The sequence below is a fragment of the Chelonoidis abingdonii genome, chromosome 2 (genome assembly GCF_003597395.2).
Source record: "Chelonoidis abingdonii isolate Lonesome George chromosome 2, CheloAbing_2.0, whole genome shotgun sequence".
NCBI lineage: Eukaryota > Metazoa > Chordata > Testudines > Testudinidae > Chelonoidis > Chelonoidis abingdonii.
This window is the reverse complement of record NC_133770.1, coordinates 39,766,702-39,785,005: the sequence shown is the minus strand read 5'-3', so window position 1 is coordinate 39,785,005 and position 18,304 is coordinate 39,766,702. Positions and strand designations below refer to the sequence as shown.

Genomic DNA, 18,304 nt, shown 5'->3' with positions numbered 1-18,304 from the left:
CCACCACCTATCTGAGACTGAGTCAGAACTGAGCCTGTAATATTTTGAAGTCAGTTAAAATTCTCGTATTTAAATATCATATGTAGTATTCCACTAGTTTGAAATCAAAATAACACAAGGACAGTCTTCCACTAGAGTTGCATACTGTTGCTGTTGAGTGCCTACTCTGACTGTCCACAAGTAGCTTCTGTTCTTTAAGTTCATTATGGGAAAACCCATCTTCTGTTCCTGTAATGCTAAAGGACAAAAGAACATATCCTGACAGGCTTGTGGTGGCCTGTGGTGAAAAGTTTTGTTAATCATATATGAAACAGATCACTTTGTGTATTTGATGGTCCTTAATTGTAATTTTGGAGGAAACCATTGTTAAAAGGCACACTCATTTTCCCCTTCACTGTATGTACATTGTGGTAGACCACGTGTTTTTTAAACAATAGGTGTCTGTGAAATCAAAGAATTGAAATCATGTATGTGGTAGTTGCCGATTGTTCTCAGAAAGCCAAAATTATTTCCCCCATTCAAATTTGCCATCCTTAAGAGGCAGGGTTGTCTTTCATTGCTGTGAGTTCCACCAGAGACGTCTTGCAAAACCTCAAACGAGATATTTCTCAAGATAGAAAGAGAGACATCAGGTACAATATCATTACATCCATCAGTCTACGATTTCTGTCCACAGACTTGCCTGACTTAATTTCCTCAAGAATACTCCCAACTTGGACTACCTCAAACCCTGAAAAGTTTCTTCCAGGTGTTCCATACTGACTAGCAATCCAGCATATATTATAGATACCTCCCAAATAGCTTACTGTTGCCTCAGTTATCAGCAAGAGTTTGATGTTTTTCCTCTTTTGGGACTGAAATAGAAAACATTAAAATGTCTTTCAAAATACATTCATGCTTCTAAAGATAGAATTAATTTTTTGTTGAGATCCTAAATTACAAGCTCAACTTTACTGAAGTGCACAACAGCAACATACAAAGAGGGTGTATGTTGTCTAAACTTGGCCTATACACCACTTGAACAGCCTTTATTCACTGCTACACTTTCTAAATTTAGGCTAGTCAGTTCTAATGTGAACACAATCACTTTTAAAGCTCTTTTTACTATGTGTATGTTACTATTAACTGTCCCAGATTCAAAGTCTACTTCTGTATGTCAGCAAAGGGAGTACAAAATTTATTGTCATGCACAAATCTGCTGTATACTCTTCCTCTGCTACAGACTTGTCAGTAGATCCATGCAATGTGCACAGCAGTAAATCTTGCATTCTGTATGCATTCCTCAGACATTTTTTCAGTTGTCTCTATTAAGACATGTACTCCAATGATATAGTTGATCCATGAATTAGATCATTTTTAGTCTTGTTCTAAATTTTGAACACATTTTTGGATTTATTTCAAAATCTGAAACCATGTTTAGTGACTATGTAAGTGATATTAAACAAGGTGTCAAACATTTGTCTCCTCATGTTCTATTTTAAAGAGTAACAAGTATTAACTTCTTGTGGGCAAATTTTCACATCTTCTGCTTCCATGCATTTTATGTTAGTATAGAGAAGTTATATACATGTGAGAATCAACATAAAAGCTCTTATAACCCACTTATAAGAGGACTGCCTTTATCAGAAAGCTACTCATGTTTTCTGGAAGTTATACAGAACATTTAATATTTCTGTCACATAATCCATGGATGTTTAGCTATCTGCGAATTCCGGAAAATGTGTCTCTTATGTCTGTTTTTCATATACCTTAGCATACTCTTCTAAACCACGTTTTATGATGATTTTGCCCAGAGCCTCAAGTATTACACTCTGCTGAGTCAACCCTAAAAAAACAATAGGGTGGTTTAATGTGTTAAACATTTTTCAAGGCGTTTCCCTCTCCCCCCCATTCCCAAATCATTCAAAACTATGTACCTCTACCTTGGTGGGTCCTGCGCTTATTGGCGGATTTGTTCACCTCAGTGATCTTCCCATCTTGTGGAACCCACAGTCTGGGTCAGCTCCTCCTGTTTCTGAACAGGAGTTGGGAAGTTTGGGGGGAACCTGGGCCCGCCCTCTACTCCAGGTTCCAGCCCAGGGCCCTGTGGATCACAGCTGTCTATAGTGCCTCCTGTAACAGCTGCATGACAACTACAACTCCCTAGGCTACTTCCCCATGGCCTCCTCCAAACACCTTCTTTATCCTCACCACAGGACCTTCCTCCTGGTGTCTGATAATGCTTGTCCTCCTCAATCCTCCAGCAGTACACTCTCTCACTCTCAACTCCTTGCCTTCTTGCTCCTAGCTCCTCACACATGCTCCTTCTCCTCTGGCTCCTATCTGCCTGACTGGAGTGAGCTCCTTTTTAAACCCAGGTGCCCTGATTAGCCTGCCTTGATTGGCTGCAGGTGTTCTAAATTAAAGTAGCTATCTCTACTGCCTTCTAGAAAGATGTTAATTGGCTCCTGGTGCCTTGATTAACCTGGAGCAACTGCCATTTGGTTACCAGGGTACTAGGGATTTGTTTAGCTTGGGGCTAACTTACCTGTTTCTCAGTACTTTACTGTAGCCATCTGGCCTTGCCCCATCACAATATGGTTTTTAAACAAGTATATTTAAAGTAGTGTGAAAACCAAGGATTGATTTGCAAATTAAGGGCCAGATTATAATCCCTTTATTCAAATTCAGTAGCACCTTACTGCAAAACTAGTCCCAGTAAAGTCAATGGGACTACTCCTGGAGTAAAGTGCTACTGAATATGATTAACGGTATTAGAATCTGGTTCTTTTAAGGGTGTAGCAAAGAGAGAGAGGCCATCTCCCTCCTAAAACCAAATTGATTTTGCAGAAACAGCAGATACTGTATATTTTAAACTGTAGTATATTTTATTACAAAGCCTATTCTGGATGAATTGGCAAATTAAACTATTGCTGGTCTTTCTGACAAAATAACTATAAGTTTAATGCCCATGGAGTGAAAAACTTATCTGATAGTACATTTTATCTTGCAAAATTTATTCTCCACCTTAAAATCAAACTAAACTAGGAGTTTCAGCAACTTACTGCTAATTTTGCCAGGTTTTTTACAGTTGCTAAAAAGTTTACTGTGGAAAGGCTGAAAAATTTAAGCTGTTTCTTGTCTTTCTGGCAATGATAGGAATGTTTTCGAACTACCTGGCTGTAGCAGAAAATTCCAGACCCAATCTCTCTCCTCCCAATTGCCAAACACTTCTTATGGGAACATTAATATTCACAGAGATGCCAATTCTCATGATTTAATCACAAGTCTTGCAGCATTTGGTGTCTTTTCTTGAAGTCTCTGTGGCATTTGGGTTTTTGAGTAAATAAAATACCACCACTTCTCCCATCAAATTGAGTACTCTGTGCTCAGACTTGTCTGTCAGTTTTATTTAAAAAATACACAAGAACCCTTCTTAAACTTCAAAAATGCTCTTACAACATTTGTGTTTTTTACAATGATATATGTAGTTCAATAATGGTTATTTTTTATTTTTAGAAAAGCATTTTTCATTTAAATTATTTGTTTTCAGTTGCACAATACAGTGCACAATTCTTTATCCATTTCAACTTGGACTATAGCTCACTGGAGTAGTAAACTGATTACAGGCTCACTTGAAAGCAAGCATTTTAGCAGCAAATTGTGGTAGTGCTAATATTTAGATGCATTCTATATGGTGTACAAAAGCTATATTGATCTGTCTCACACATTTTAGAAAAAATTATTATTAAATCAGAACAAGTGTTTCTTAGACATTTTAAATATTCTGGAGTTTAGACTATTTCTATCACTGTGTTTGAAATCCTAATACAGTAATTTTCTGTAATGTGCATTAAATAATCTTGACTTCATCTTTTTTTAGTTACCTTGCTAGATTAATTTTCTGTAGTAAATATATGTCTAATAATGAATACAGGAGAGAAATATTATATAAAACTTTTGTTTTTGTTTTGTTTTTTTCAGGTATTTATAGCAGCAATGATGTAGCAGTATCATTTCCTAATGCAGTATCTGGCTCAGGATCTAGCACTCCGGTTTCCAGTTCTCATTTACCTCAGCAGGCTTCTGGTCACTTGCAGCAAGTGGGGGCTTTGTCACCTTCAGCTACACCTTCTGTAACCACAGTTGTTGCTACAACTCAGGTAAATCATCACAGACATTTGGATGAGTAAAAATATTATTACAAATTGTTTTTCAGTTTAAAAGAATTAAAGATTTCTCAGCTTGGAAAATTTCAGTCCAAATTGTTCTAGTTGGAGAATTTAAAAGCAACTGGAAACAGGATCGTACAATGGGAAGCATCTGACAACCTTAATAACAGGCATTGCTGCCAACCCTGCCTATAACATTTGGCCCTCTAGGAGGTCAGTTTCCCAGAGCTGAAAACTATTATGAGCAAAAGTGATTGGGAGGAAATACGTAATGTGAATGATGAGTAGGAGTTGTTTAAAAATATTTTACTGGCTGCCCAAAATGCCACAATTCTGCCACCAGAAAAGAAGGCTGTTTGAGTTAAAAACTCTGGTTGAAAAGGGAAGGGAGTGAAAGTAGCAATAATAAAATAAAATAACCCAATATATTGTACAAATGGGGAAAAGGAGGTAGTTCATATCAATGACTATAAATCAGAAGTTACACAATGCAGACAATTGATAAGATAAACATATTAATGAAAAGTATTATGGCCGTTAGTATTAGACAATAAACAATTTTATTTTTGTGTTCCCATCTTCCTGCAGTGCTTTGAGACCCCCTGGTGAATAACCACTGTGTAAATACAGAGCACTGTGCTGCTGTTTTTAAATGGAACCCAAGGGTGAGAGCTTTTGGTTCCTTGTTTAAGCACTAACCTACACTCCCCTTGAAAGCCAAACACAGAATCTCAAAATCCCTTTATTCGGCATTGTCAGGCAGATAAACTGATAATCATGCTTGAATGTCTGGTTTTTCAGTTCCTTTTTTTTAAAAAAAAATCAAAAACATAATACCACACACGCACAACATGGAAATTTAATACAAAAAGTTGAATTAGAAGAACATAAAGTTTGCAAAGTGAAATGCTAACAAGTTAGGAAATTCCAAAATTAATTATTTTTACTCCTTAGTAGTATTTAATTACATAATCATACTACCTTCCCTCCCTCCCCTCTCCCCCCCACATAAACCCATGCTTTATTTAGTACACAGCTTAGATAACATTAGGTAGTAAATGAGGCTGTTTTTCTGTAGCATCCTTGACTCAGACACTGGGGATGTTGGAAAATGTGTAGTGAATGAACTAGGGGGCTTCAGAAAGAAAAAGTGGTCTTGTAAATTTGCTAAACCACTCAGAACTTGAAGAACTAGGCTCTGTGTCTAGTTTTGCCACAGAGTTCTTATGTGATATTGGGCAAGTCATTTAGACCAAAATTTTCAGAAGTAGCCAGTAATTGTATGCTCCGAAGTGTTTGTGTTTCTAACTCCAGATATCCGGGACTTTACAGCAGTACTGGGCACTCTCCATTCTAGTTGAAATCTGTTGGAGCAGTGGGACCGTACCACCTCTGTGAAAAAATCAGACTTAGTTGGGTACCCAGAAATTAAGATGCCCAAAGGGGACATTTTGCTCTTAACCATTGCACCTCGGTTCCCAATCTGTAAAACAAGTATAATACCACCCTACTTCACAAAAGTGTTGTGAAGATAGATTGATTAATGCTTGTGAGGAACTCAGACACTATGACAATGACTGCCTTATGGAAAACCAGGAAGGAATAAAAGCGAGAACTGGTAGGAAAAAGGAAATCCATCTCACACTCACTCACACACCCCATGCTCTCTCTTCCCCCTCCCCTCCCAAACCAGGACAGAACATCAAAGATGGAAATGTTTAGCTTCCTAGTTGTCTGTCCAGAAGGCTCTTGTCAGTTTTATTTTCTGCCAAATTGATAAGAGTCTTCCAGCCCAGCCGCCAAAGAGTTAGAAGGCCCAGTCACTCAGCCTTCCCCAAACTCTGGCAACCTTTCCCCAGCCTTAGGGCTAAAGATTCAGAGCTGGGATGGAGGCTGAAAGGTTTCTGCTTTTCCAACTCTGGAGCTGGGAAGGAGACTGAGAGTCAGGACACTCAGCCTCAGCAGCCCTCCTGGAAAACTTGTGTCAATTTCACTTTTGGCAGAAGAGTGGGAAATTTCCTGCAGAAAATTTAAGTTTTGCAAAAAGGGCATTTTTTGTTGGAAAATCAGTCAGATGAAAAGTTTCCAACCAGCTCTAAGAAAAATTGTTTAATCAGTGCAGGGTTTAGAGGTTGTCTAGTAAATAAGGCATGAGACAACACAATGAATATTAATAGGGCCCTACCAGATTCACAGTCTGTTCTGGTCAATTTCATGGCCTGAGGATTTTAAAATTGGTCAATTTCATGATTTCAGATGTTTAAATCTGATATTTCACAGTTCTGTAGGGGGCCTGACCTAAAATGAGATCAGGGGGTTGGGGGAGGTTGCAAAGTTGTTGTAGGGGGGTTCCCAGGATTGCCACCTTCACTTCTGTCCTGTCTTCAGAGCTGGACTCTGAGGGTAACACCCTCCCAGCAGTTAGACGAGGTTCCCGGAGGTGGAGGTGTGGGTAGGATCTGCTCCATATTGCTGGGAGCACCCCAGCCAAGGGCTCCTAGCTTGTAGTCCATGCCAGAGACAGATTAAGGTAGATGCCCCAAGGCAATTTGTGGGCCCCCTAGGAAAAATGAATGCCCCAACCCTGGAAAAAGCCGCAGGGTAGAAGCCCCTATTGGGTCACTCCACACCCCTGCAGGAGCCACAGGGTGGAGTGACAGGAGGGGAGAGGGGCAGAAGCTGCGAGCCCGGGCTACCCCAAGCCCTGGCTGGAGCGGTAGGGGGGCAGATGCCTCAAGGCCGGGCTGCCCCAGCTGGAGTGGTAGGGGGGCAAAATCTCTGACCCCAGTCTGCCCCGAGCCTCAGCTGAAATGGCAGGGGGGGCACAAGCCACAAGCCTGGGCTGCTCGAAGCCCCAGATGGAGCAGGAGGGGGGCGCGAGCTGCAGCTGGAGCAGCTCAGAGGCACAAGCCCTGAGCCCAGGCTGCCCCAGCTGGAGAGGCTCAGGGGGCCAAAAGCCCCGAGCCCCATCTGAAATGTAAGGGGGCTCAAGCCCCAAACCTGGGCTGCTCCGAGTCCTGGCTGAAGCGACTTGAAAGTGGACGCCCCAAGCCTAGGCTGCCCCAACTGGAGTGGCTGGGGGGTAGATGATGCCTTGAGCCCAGACTACCCTTAGCCCCGGCTGGAGCGGCTTGTGGGCAGACGCTCCGAGCCCTGGCTGCCCAGATCCCAGGCTGGAGCAGCTCATGAGTGGACACCCCAAACCCGGGCTGCCCCAGCCGCAGCTGAAAGGAGCACAAGCCCACTGCCCCTGGAGGAGCTGCCGGGGGAGGAAGCCCAGTGCTCATCGCCTGGAGCTACGGCAGAAGTCGGGATGGGAACGGAGGGGAGAAGCCCAGAGCCCAGGCTACCCCGGTTGTGGGAGGGGTGGAGGGGAAGAACGCTCTGAGCTGCCCTGGCTGGAGTAGCAGGGGGCAGAAGCCCCAAGGCCGGGCTGCCCCAGCTGTAGCTGCCAGGAGCGGAAGCCCCCAGTGGAGGGAGCCCTGGGCTCAGCACCTGGAGCTGCAGCAGAGCGGGACAGGGAAAGAGCCCAGGCTGCTGCTGCTAGGAGCGAATGCCCCCTGCCCATCAGAAGCCACTGTGGGAGGAAGCCCCGAAAGCCCCAAGCTCAGTACCTGGAACTGCAGCAGAAGTGGGAGGGGAAAAAAAGCCCGGAGCCAATCTCCTGTGCTGCAGTGTGCAAACGAGAGTCTATCAGTCTCATTTCTGTGCTGCCTCTCAATGTGGGTCTGATCTCCACAATGTCTGTCCCTCTCTAGCGTGGCTAGACTAGCAGCTAGGAGCCCCAGGCTCCCAGCAGCAGAGGAGATCAGATTTCATGAGAGAGAGCTGATTTCACGGTCAGTGACATGTTTTTCACAGCCATGAAATTGTAGGGCCCTAAATATTAAAGATAAAAATTATTGATCAGCTGCTTCACCATTCATTCACCTGTCAGTAGTTGTGCATGCATTCTGGTGAATGCTTTAGTTATTTTTTTAAAAGAGTGAGAGAAAAAGGTTGAGAAAATAACTTAAAATTCACCAGAAAGTGTCTAAAGCTTACCAGCTTACCTTCATTGTTTATTTGAAATTTAATCACTTGGAACAACTCTCTCCCCCTTCCCCCACCTCATTTTTGTTTCTGCTGCCTCTGTAGACAATATGACTCACTGGCCACCATGCCTCCAGTGGCTATGCATGATGTAGCAGGCTCTCCTTTGTATCTTGTTCTGACTGTCCTTCCAGCCTTGCAGTGATCTGCTGCTTCTTGTAACTCAGCCCTCTGGCCGGGTCACTTTTAGTCTTGCCCCTTCCGGGAAAATCCAAGTACAATGTGCCACTGGTCTGGAGACCTTACACCAGAGGTTTGGACCAACTTCAGATGTTTAGGACTGCCAGTCCTTGGCTCTGTGGTCTTCATGCTCCCATCCTACACAAGCTGGTAGGAGAACCAGGCTTGCCCTCTACTCTGGGTTCCAGCCCAGGGACCTTGAATGAAGCAGAGTTATTTAGACTCTCTGTTGTCTCCTGTGCTGCTTCCTTTAGTGGCCTTTAGGTAGGCATTTCTCATATCTCTTCCCCAGCTGACTCTTGCAGGGTCCAAAACAAAGGGGATCCAGTCTAGTTGAGGAACAAAAGAAACAAAAAGGTTCTGCACCAGGCCTAACTGCCCCAAGGGTTTTAGCTCCAGGTGATCATCCTCCCAGCCCAGGCAGCTTCATGGCAGTCTCTAACACCAGTCAGGTCTGCCTTCACAGAACTAGCTCCAGAGCTACTCACTCTCCCAGCCAACCCCCATTAAGTTTGGCTTTTCCTCTTTTACCTCCTCTCTCCAGGATTGACAATTACTCCAGGTGTTGGAAGGCAAAGCTGACTGCACCCACAGGCCTCATTAACCCCTCCTGGTCTAGTGTAGGGTTGGTATACCATATCACACCTCCCAGTTGCTTTCTTCAGTTTGGCCTCTGCTCCTTGTACTAAACATTTACATTCAATGAGACTTTATTGGCATGACAAGCTATTCAACTCTTACCAAAATATAAGAAAAAGACAGACCCCTTGGGTATCTGTCAGAGATGGATATGACCCACTTAAGATAGGTATACGCAGTGTGTTTTGAGGGTTGATCTACTGTGAGTCTGTTTGTCACTGCTGTCCATTCTTCATCCAGTGGCAAGTTACTGTGCACGATGTACCATGCTGCTGTCTTTCCTTTATCCCAAAGTCAGGCACAATTTTTCTTTCTCACTTTTTGATGAGAAGTTTTTTGATTCCTGTTAATGTAAGGAAATAAGCTTTCTTGCATTTCTTTGTATTTGAACAGTGAAGTACAAATAATCTCTGTCACCATCTCTTCTTTGTCATACTGGCTACACAGTTGCTCCTTTGAGTTTAAACTGTGCTTTATATCTGTTGCACCTCTAGTTTGTGATAATTAATTCTGTATTTGCAGAGTCTGTCTTTAGTTTTTCACATTTTACTATAGAGAGGTGGTTTGATAGTTTTTTACGGAAATCTATAAAAGTCCAGCATGTTGCTTTTTTTATTCTTCTCAGTGATTAGTATACTGATGCTCTAACATCTTAAGTATTTTTTTGGTATTGAGCAGGATTGTTTGTGTTCCATTGGTCAGGAAGTTGTTATTGTTAGACCCAGGGAGTGCGCATATATATATATATATATATATGGATCATAATTTCAGTATAATGACTCAAGATTACCATTAATGTTAGATTCCGTCATGACTAAGGCTAATATTTTGTTGCAGATATTTTTTAGTAAAAGTCATGAACAGGTCACGGGCAATAACCAGAAATTCACAGAAGCTGTGACTTGTCCCTGACTTATGCTAAAAATATCCCTGACAAAAAGGGAATGAAGGAGGATTCAGCACCTGCAGTGGCTGGAAACTCTGGGGTCCCCCACTGCCTGCTGGGCTCCTCCCCCTCCCACCATAGCTGAGAGGTCGGGGGTCACATGACCACCTGCAGAGGCCAGGAGCTCTGGATGGCACCCAGGCAGCTGCAGGGAGCAACCTTAACTCTGCACTTCCTGGTTTTCAGAAGTTTGAGTTTTGCTCAACTCAGCAATCTGCAAGGGGATGACATACCCCCAACAAAACTAAACTCTGCATTAATGTAGCTTTTTGCCGTTGAATCTAGATTTACTTTTTGATCCTTTAGTTTAGTGGTTCTCAACCTATTTTCCGTTGTGGAGCACATATGCAGCTCAGTCTGTATGTGTTATGCAGGGCCACATCCACACAATATATATACTACTTGTATGGCCCTGAGACTGTCACATGGGCCGCAGCTGTGTGCTGATTGGACTGCAAGTTGCCTATGGGCCACGGGGTTGAGAACGATTGCTCTAGTTCTTTGTTGTGAAAGGAAGTGTTTGCTGTTTGGCTGAGATGGAATCAAAAGTAAACTATGCTTTTCTGTATGTTGATTAAATGGGGGAAATCAGCCTAGTTTTGGTCTGTAGTCATTGTTACTGGAGTTCCTGTGCATATGGGTGGATTTGTAGAACTGCAGTTGTAGATTTTCTATTGGAGTGCTATCCCAGTCTGTATATGATTCTACCGTCAAATAATTTTAGCAGTAGTTTTACTAGGGAGATTGTATGTATCTACTGGTTTATTTATAAAGTAGAAGATCCACTGACCCTTTTCTTTTAATGCTTGTTTAATCAGTATGAAGTGCCTTGATGAATTTATTATGAGATGTAGGAATGTGTAATTTTTGTATGTGTTCAAGCTCCATGTCTCTCTAATAAAATTTTGTTCTATTTTGGTAGTTCAGGGACTATTTTCCAAATTAACCTGTAGGGTCCATTTATTGCAGTAGGTTTCTAGAAGTAAATTTCTCTGTGAGGCCATTTTTTGTAGGTGATAGCATGACCAGGTCTTCAGCATACAGCAGACATTTTATTGCACCTACAGTTTCATCATCAGCAGGCATCTCCCAGTAAGCAAAGCTGTAAGGTAGCTACAGGAGATGTATAGAGAGCAGGGCATGGGTAGTCAGGCCTAATGTTTAGAGTCAGGAGCCTGGAGCTGGAGCTGGGATCAGAGTTAAGTGCCAAGCCAATGGTTAGAGCTGGAGACAAAGTCCGGTGCCAAGGCACAGGTCAGAACCAGAGACAAAATTAGAAATCAAGTGAGGATTTGAAGCCGGAGTTAGCATCAGGTATAGGAACAGGTACCTGAAGCAATGCATGAAAGCGGGAAGCAGAAACAGACTAGGGTCTGGGATAAGAAGGGCAGGAACCAGGAACAGGTGGGAAGGTAGGGCTCAGGAGTCAAGCAAGTAGGCAGGGTCTAGAGTAAAGCCAGCCAAGGATTCCCCTTGTCACTAGGACAACTTCCTGTACCTTTTTCTGGTTTAAGTAGAACTTCCCAGAAAATTGGTGGAGCTGGACATCTCCCCCAGCCAGGAGCTTTGTAATTGGGGGCCCTTTGCAAGCTAGAGCTTCACTGGCCCTTTTCTCCAGTCAATCAGGTGAGCTGCTGGGTTGTGGTTGTGGTCTGAGCACTATCTGAGGACCTGCAGGCCGAGGTTCAAGGCTCCTGATTAAGGCTATGTTTTAGTCATTGGTATTTTTTGTAAAAGTCATGGACAGGTCACGGGCAGTAAACAAAAATGCAAGGCCCGTGACCTGTCCATGACTTGTACTATATACCGCTAACTAGTTGTTGGGCCAGGGGACTGAGACCCCTGCTGGTGCTGGGGGGGGAGGCGGGCGGTGGCTCACAGCCTGGGACCCCTGCTGGTGAGGCAGGGGAGGGCTGGCAGGGCTAGCAGGTTCCCTACCTGGCTCCGTGCAGCTTCCAGCAGCGAGCATGTCCCTGCAGCTCCTAGGGCAAGGAAGGCCAGGGGGGCTCTGCGCACTGCCCCCACGATGAGTGCCAACTCTGCACCTCCCATTGGCTAGGGGGGAGGGAGGAACCGCAGCATGTGCCAATGTGTGTCCCGAGATTGTGCCAGCAGCAGCCAGTGCATCTGGCCCAGAGGCTGCCTGAGCTGCTTGGGCAGCCCCAGAATCAGCTGCATTGGCCGCTGTAGAAGTCACGGAAAGTCACAGAATCCATGACTTCGGCAACCTCCGTGATAGACACACAGCCTTACCCATGATCCCTCACAAAATGTGGCTTGCAGCTGAAAGTAATCTTCTTTAAGAATATTACACAGCAGACTGTCTTCACTCCACTCCTCAGGTCAGGATGGTTGCAGCAGTGAATCTTCTTCCTTCCCCTAAAGCTTTTGTATGAGCCCTGCTCCTTCCTTCCAAGCTGCTCTGTTTGCTTTTTTCCTAGTTCCCTTTCTTCTCCCACTTCCCTACTGTTCTGCCCTGAACTGAGCAACTGGTAGAACGAAAGAAGTGGAAAAGAGAGAGCTACTAGCTGCAACTCCAGCCCCTTTAGGGAAGATCCTCCTTCCCCATTTCCCCTCCCTGCGCCTTGTCCACAGCCTCTCATGCATCTAGAAAGGGACGCTCATAAGGTTTCACTTCCCCCTCTCTCTCTCATTCCCAGGCACAGGCTTAGTGAGAGTGCACAGAGAGCTGGAAAGAGAAAGAACGGCTCCATCTCTCCCAGCAGTTCATTTTTAAAAAAAATGGTTGGGGAAGAGAGGCTGCCCCCACTTTCCTGTTTCTAGCAACAATGGATGAACACATTAGCTGGGATTTTCATCACTGAGCTTCAGAGATAGCAACCTAGTAAGGGGGACTGACCTCTCCTGTAAGGTTTGTCTTGACTGGGATCACAGGTGCTTTTAACACTTTTACTGTCAAGGGCCACCATCTTCCCCGAGGGCAATTTGACTTTACTTGCATTGGGAATAATGGAAGGGCATGAACATTTTGAAAGTGTGTATCTTAGATTAAGGGAAACTGGCGGCTTCACTCCAATTGAGAACAGTAGGAGATGTCAGCCATTTTGAACGAGGGCAGTTCTTCATAGATTTGTCTGTAGCAGAACATTATTCATCAGTCCTGCTGAAGAAGAATATTTCAGTTATGTAAGATAATGGTAAAAATTATTAAAGGAAAAAAAACTATTAATCCTGAAATTTAAAAAAATATTTAAAGTATAGCCACGCATCAGATTTCAGTGAGTGTTAACTCTGTGGGAAGTTTGAGGAGTCTATCCTATTTCTCTAGCAAGGTCACTTGGGACAAAAAAAAAGTCTTGACATGGGATGCTAAATTTCTTAAGTCAACCATTTTCAAATTAATTTTAACTCCTAAACTATCAGAAAATTAATTCTTTACTCAGAGTAAGTATTGTAATTTCGAGGAGCTATGCTGTATTGTATAACACAATGGTTGAATACCTGTTTTAAATGCAAAACTGAACTCAACCTTAACTATGGAAAACAAAAGCCGTGATTCAATAATGTATAGAATGCCTTTCACCCTTAAAAAAATATATATAGAATTCTATATAGGCTTAATCAGTCATTGCTGAAATGTAGCCAACTCTTAGGAGGAAATAGTAGCCGTTCTGTACCTGCAACACTGCTCTGTAATTTTTAGTAGAGGGAAGTATACAAACATAGTTATTACGAGTTGTTGTATATTTTTATTTGAGTAACCCTTCTTTGAGTATTTGGCAGCATTAGGAGATTAACTGGCAGATACAATCCTCAAAGAAGGTGGGTCTGAGGAGATCTAGTTAAATAAGAGTGCAGGATTGCTCTTTCAGATTGGACCTCCACTTTAAATATCTGAACTCTGAGTAGCAGCTTTACATCTCTTTTTAATACAAACATTTGTAAGACATAGCACATAGGCGTCCTTGTATAAAAATATTCGAAGACCTTCAGAATCAACACTGTCAAGTCCAACTTGAAACTATAAGTATCACAGGCTTGGCCCTATTTGATTTTCCTGAAAAACCTTGGTAATAAAGCAATTGGAGCCAAAGACATACGTGGAGTATTTGTGTCCATCCAGAAGTACAGTAGGACCTCAGAGTTGCAAAGACCACAGGAATGTTCGTAACTCTGAACAAAACATTATGGTGGTTCATCCAAAAGTTTACAGCTGAACATTGACTTAATACATCTTTGAAATGTTATTATGCAGAAGAAAAATGCTGCTTTCCCTTTATTTGTTCAGTAGTTTATGTTTAACACACTACTGTACTGTATTCATTTTTTGTTTTGTTTGGTCTCTGCTGCTGTCTGATTGCATACTTCCAGTTCCAGTTCGTAACTCTGGTGTTGCTTATTCTGAGGTTGTATTGTAAAGTATCTGTGAAGGTGCCAGCATGTCTGCCTCCTCCGGAGCAGTACCAAAGTCATTGTGTGTTTTCTCATTTGGGAAGGAGGTCTGTGTTTGAGATCCCCCTTCCATCCCAAATCTGGAAGTAATTACAAAATGCTTGAGACACCTATCATGATGAGTATTGTGATGAGGAGAGGCTGAGGGAACTGGGAATGTTTAGTCTGCAGAAGAGAAGAATGAGGGGGGATTTGAGAGCTGTTTTCAGCTACCTGAAAGGTGGTTCCAAAGCGGATGGATCCAGGCTGTACTCAGTGGTAGCAGATGACAGAACCAAGGAGTAATGGTCTCAAGTTGCAGTGGGGGAGGTTTAGGTTCGATATCAGGAAAAACTTTTTTCACTGGGAGGGAGGTGAAGCATAGGAATGGGTTACCTAGGGAGGTGGTGGAATCTCCTTCCTTAGAGTTTTTTAAGGTCAGGCTTGACAAAGCCCTGGCTGGGATGATTTAGTTGGGGATTGGTCCTGCTTTGGGCAAGGGGTTGGACTAGATGACCTCCTGAGGTCCCTTCCAACCTTGATATTCTATGATTCTATGATTCAGCTCAGGTTTCCCATTAATGTATTGCCCTTGCCAGGCAGATGAAGGGGCGGAGTGATTGAATGAATGATATTCCATGAGCAAAGCTGTACACAGATTTTTGACACAGTGGTGAAGAGTGAGTTCTTCGTTGTCATTTTGTATAATATTACAGAGAGGAAAATGCACTGAAAGAGCTTTAAGGTTGCAAAGCCAAGCACTCAGAAAATAGAAAATGCCAAAATTAAGGTTGCCCAGGCAACCTTAATTTGGCCCCTTTCTGCGTGTGCATTATGAAACAATCTTTAATTACATAATCTCGACTTTTTTTTCCACAGGGCCCTTGTCTCATTTAATGTACAGGATGAACAGTGCTTACTGAATGAGCAGCTGTGCAATATTTCATTTAATCTCATCATTATGTGTGGCCCCATGCGTTATTTATTGCATCATTTATTTCCTGCTCTGAGTACAAAATTAATTTCCTTGGAGGGTTTCTGTGGTGCTCATCTGAACATCTGAGTTCTTCACATAAATTAATGAATTTATTTTCACAGCACCCGTGAGAGGAATGATTGTGGCATTATTCCCATTTTACAGATGAGGAAATAAGGCACAGAGATGCTAATGTCAAAAGTATCCACTAATTTTGGGTGTCCAGTTTGAAATGCCCATGGCCTGATTTTTCAGAGAACATAGCATTTTATAGCACTTTATTTGTTCTGCGCACTGATCTCATTGACTTCAGTTGGAATTCTAGGTACCTCAAGTTGGGCACCCAGAAAATGAGGAACATGCACTTAGTGGTCACCTGTGAAAAGCTTGGTTTAAATGATTTGCCTGGCATTACATAGGAACTCTATTGCAGAGGCAGGGTTGAAATGAGATGATAGTCTCATTCATACCACTACTCTGAATAATCCCCAGAGCAGGTCCATTCTGCACATTGAGTGAGGTGGGGGTCTGGTGGATAAGTAAGGTCTTCGGAGGTTTCCAGAAACTTTCTATTATAATTATACGTTAATTTAAACGGGTTCCCCATTTTGAACCCAAGCCATCACTCACAACCACAAATGGTGGCTGAAGATGAGGATTAGACACTCTTTGGATTATCCACTATAATAGAGAATTTCTGTGGCGCAGTAACCATGGTCTAAAATAGCATCCTAATGATTCATCTCCAAATCCAGAGTCTGAAATAGGCACATACTACATGAATGATTAGTCTAATTTTTCATACATGGAAACTGTGCCTTTGGAAGCCACGATTCTCTTGGACTTTTTTCTTCCGTTGAGAGAAGCTTGTCAGACAAATAGGAATCTTATCTCCCCAACCCTTTGTAATTTGCTATTCTCAAATGAACTGTAGCTCTCATGTAGATTTCTTTCCAAGTAAGTCTGTCCTCTTAGCATCCTATTCCTGCAGAACAAATGTGGAAACTCTTCCTCGGTCATTTCCATGTTTACAAACCTGTTTGTTTGATATTTTAGAGCTACAGCATAAAGATAGTGGCCATCTCAATCAATGACGACCTCCCTGAGCGAGCTTGAAAACTGGCTCATTTCTACATCTGTAAATGCCCAAAAGCACAGGTGAAATGTCTCTCAACCTGGATTTGATCATTTTTACTAACATACTCGTGTCCTTATTTGATCCAAAGCCCTGGAGACCAGGGAGAGTTTCTATATCCACTCTGCAACCTGCACTCATAGCTCCCATGTTTTGTATCAATTTAGTAGTTTTCTTATTGAAAATTATTAGAGTTAATAAGTTCTAGATTTAAACTACAGAGAAGTGGGGGGTGTACTACAGGTGAGGAACATCATGACCTCAAGCCATAACAATATTTTCTTTTTGTTTAGATCAAGATCCTTTCATTCTCAATACATTTTATGGATTTTTTACTTAAATTATAGTGTATGTTACCTTATAACTTTTAGATCCAAAATAAAACGTTAAGATTCACTAATGTTAAAACTAAACTGATTACTTCCTTCATCTATGTAGGTGTTTCTCAGGATGATTTATATTACTTTCAGTATGAAGAATAATTAAAAATAGAGTAATAATACATCTGGAAATTGTGATATGATGGAGTCTAACCAGCACAATGCCTGCAAAGTAAAATCATGTTTTACTAATCTGTTAGAATGCTTTGAATGTGTCAAAGTAGTGGATAAAGGAAAACCAGTTAAAATAATTTATGTAGACTTTCAAAATAGCTTTGACAAGGTATCTCATAAGAGGCTCCTAGTCATGGCATAAGAAGCAAAGTATTGACATTGATAAAAAACTAGCTAAGAGCCAGAAATCCCTCTGTTCTTCCTGTCTCATAACACAAGAATAAAGGAAATTCAATTGAATTAAAAGATAGCAAACACAAAACTGTTTAAAAAATATTTTTTTACACACATATAATTAGACTTTGGAACTCATTTCCAGAGGAAATTGTTGACATTAGGAATTTAGCAAGATTCAGAAATGTGTATGGATAATAAGAATATCCAGTGTTATAATAATTAATGCTAACAAATTTTAGAGGCTAGATTACACATTATAGTTCAGGGTTGAAGCCAAACTCTCTTAGAAATGAGGAGGGTTCTTGGACCTTTCTCTGGAACACATGGTGCTGACCATTGTCAGAAACAGGATACTGGACTAGACTGATAGATCCAGTATGGCAATTCTCATGTTTCTATTTTCGTAACATATTTCCAAATATGATGGTGTCAGCAAATGCTATTGCTCTACAGGAAGAACCAGAATTTAGGTCAACATGTAGAAATACAGAGCACAGTTAAAGCACCCAAACAGCCTTAACTGGACCTGCAGAAATACCATGAGCAAAATATTTTTTTAAAGAAAAAATCCTTTTAATCTAATCTGGGATTACAGACACTGGGATTACATTACAGATGCTGTAATGTAATCATAACTGTATGGTTCTTGTATAGCGTCGCAGCAGGCCAGAGATAAGGTTTGGTTGCCTTAACTGTGCATTTCCATGTTTGAACTTGTTTGGATTTTTTCTCCACGTGCACATTCGTCAGAAGATTTTTACCCTAGCAACACTCAGTGGGTTGGCTGAGGTGCCCCCTGGAGTGGCTCCATTATGGTGCTGGATACATGCCCCTGCCGACCCAGCGCCCCCTCAGTTCCTTCTTACCGCCTGTGACAGTCGTTGGAACTGTGGAGCACAGCATAGCTGATCTCCATCTCCTTAGCTTTACTCATTCTTCTGTAGATAGTATTTAGTTGTGAATAGTTTTAATAGTTTAGTAATTGTACTTAGTTAATAGTGAGGGGGGTGTGTGTGTGTATATATATAAATAGATAGATAGTAATTGGAGGGAGTGGGGTTC

The 18,304-nt window shown here is 42.2% G+C and overlaps 1 protein-coding gene across 11 annotated transcripts in view; it reads left to right on the top strand.

Annotated features, from left to right (window-relative positions):
• The window catches only part of MLLT10 (MLLT10 histone lysine methyltransferase DOT1L cofactor), a 255,965-nt gene that overhangs the window by 198,868 nt on the left and 38,793 nt on the right, over positions 1–18,304 (top strand). For all 11 annotated transcript variants that reach the window (XM_075062294.1, XM_032775641.2, XM_075062292.1 and 8 more), the window contains one exon: positions 3,964–4,142. In XM_075062294.1, coding sequence (XP_074918395.1) covers positions 3,964–4,142 — 179 coding nt within the window. The remainder of the gene's footprint in view (positions 1–3,963; positions 4,143–18,304) is intronic.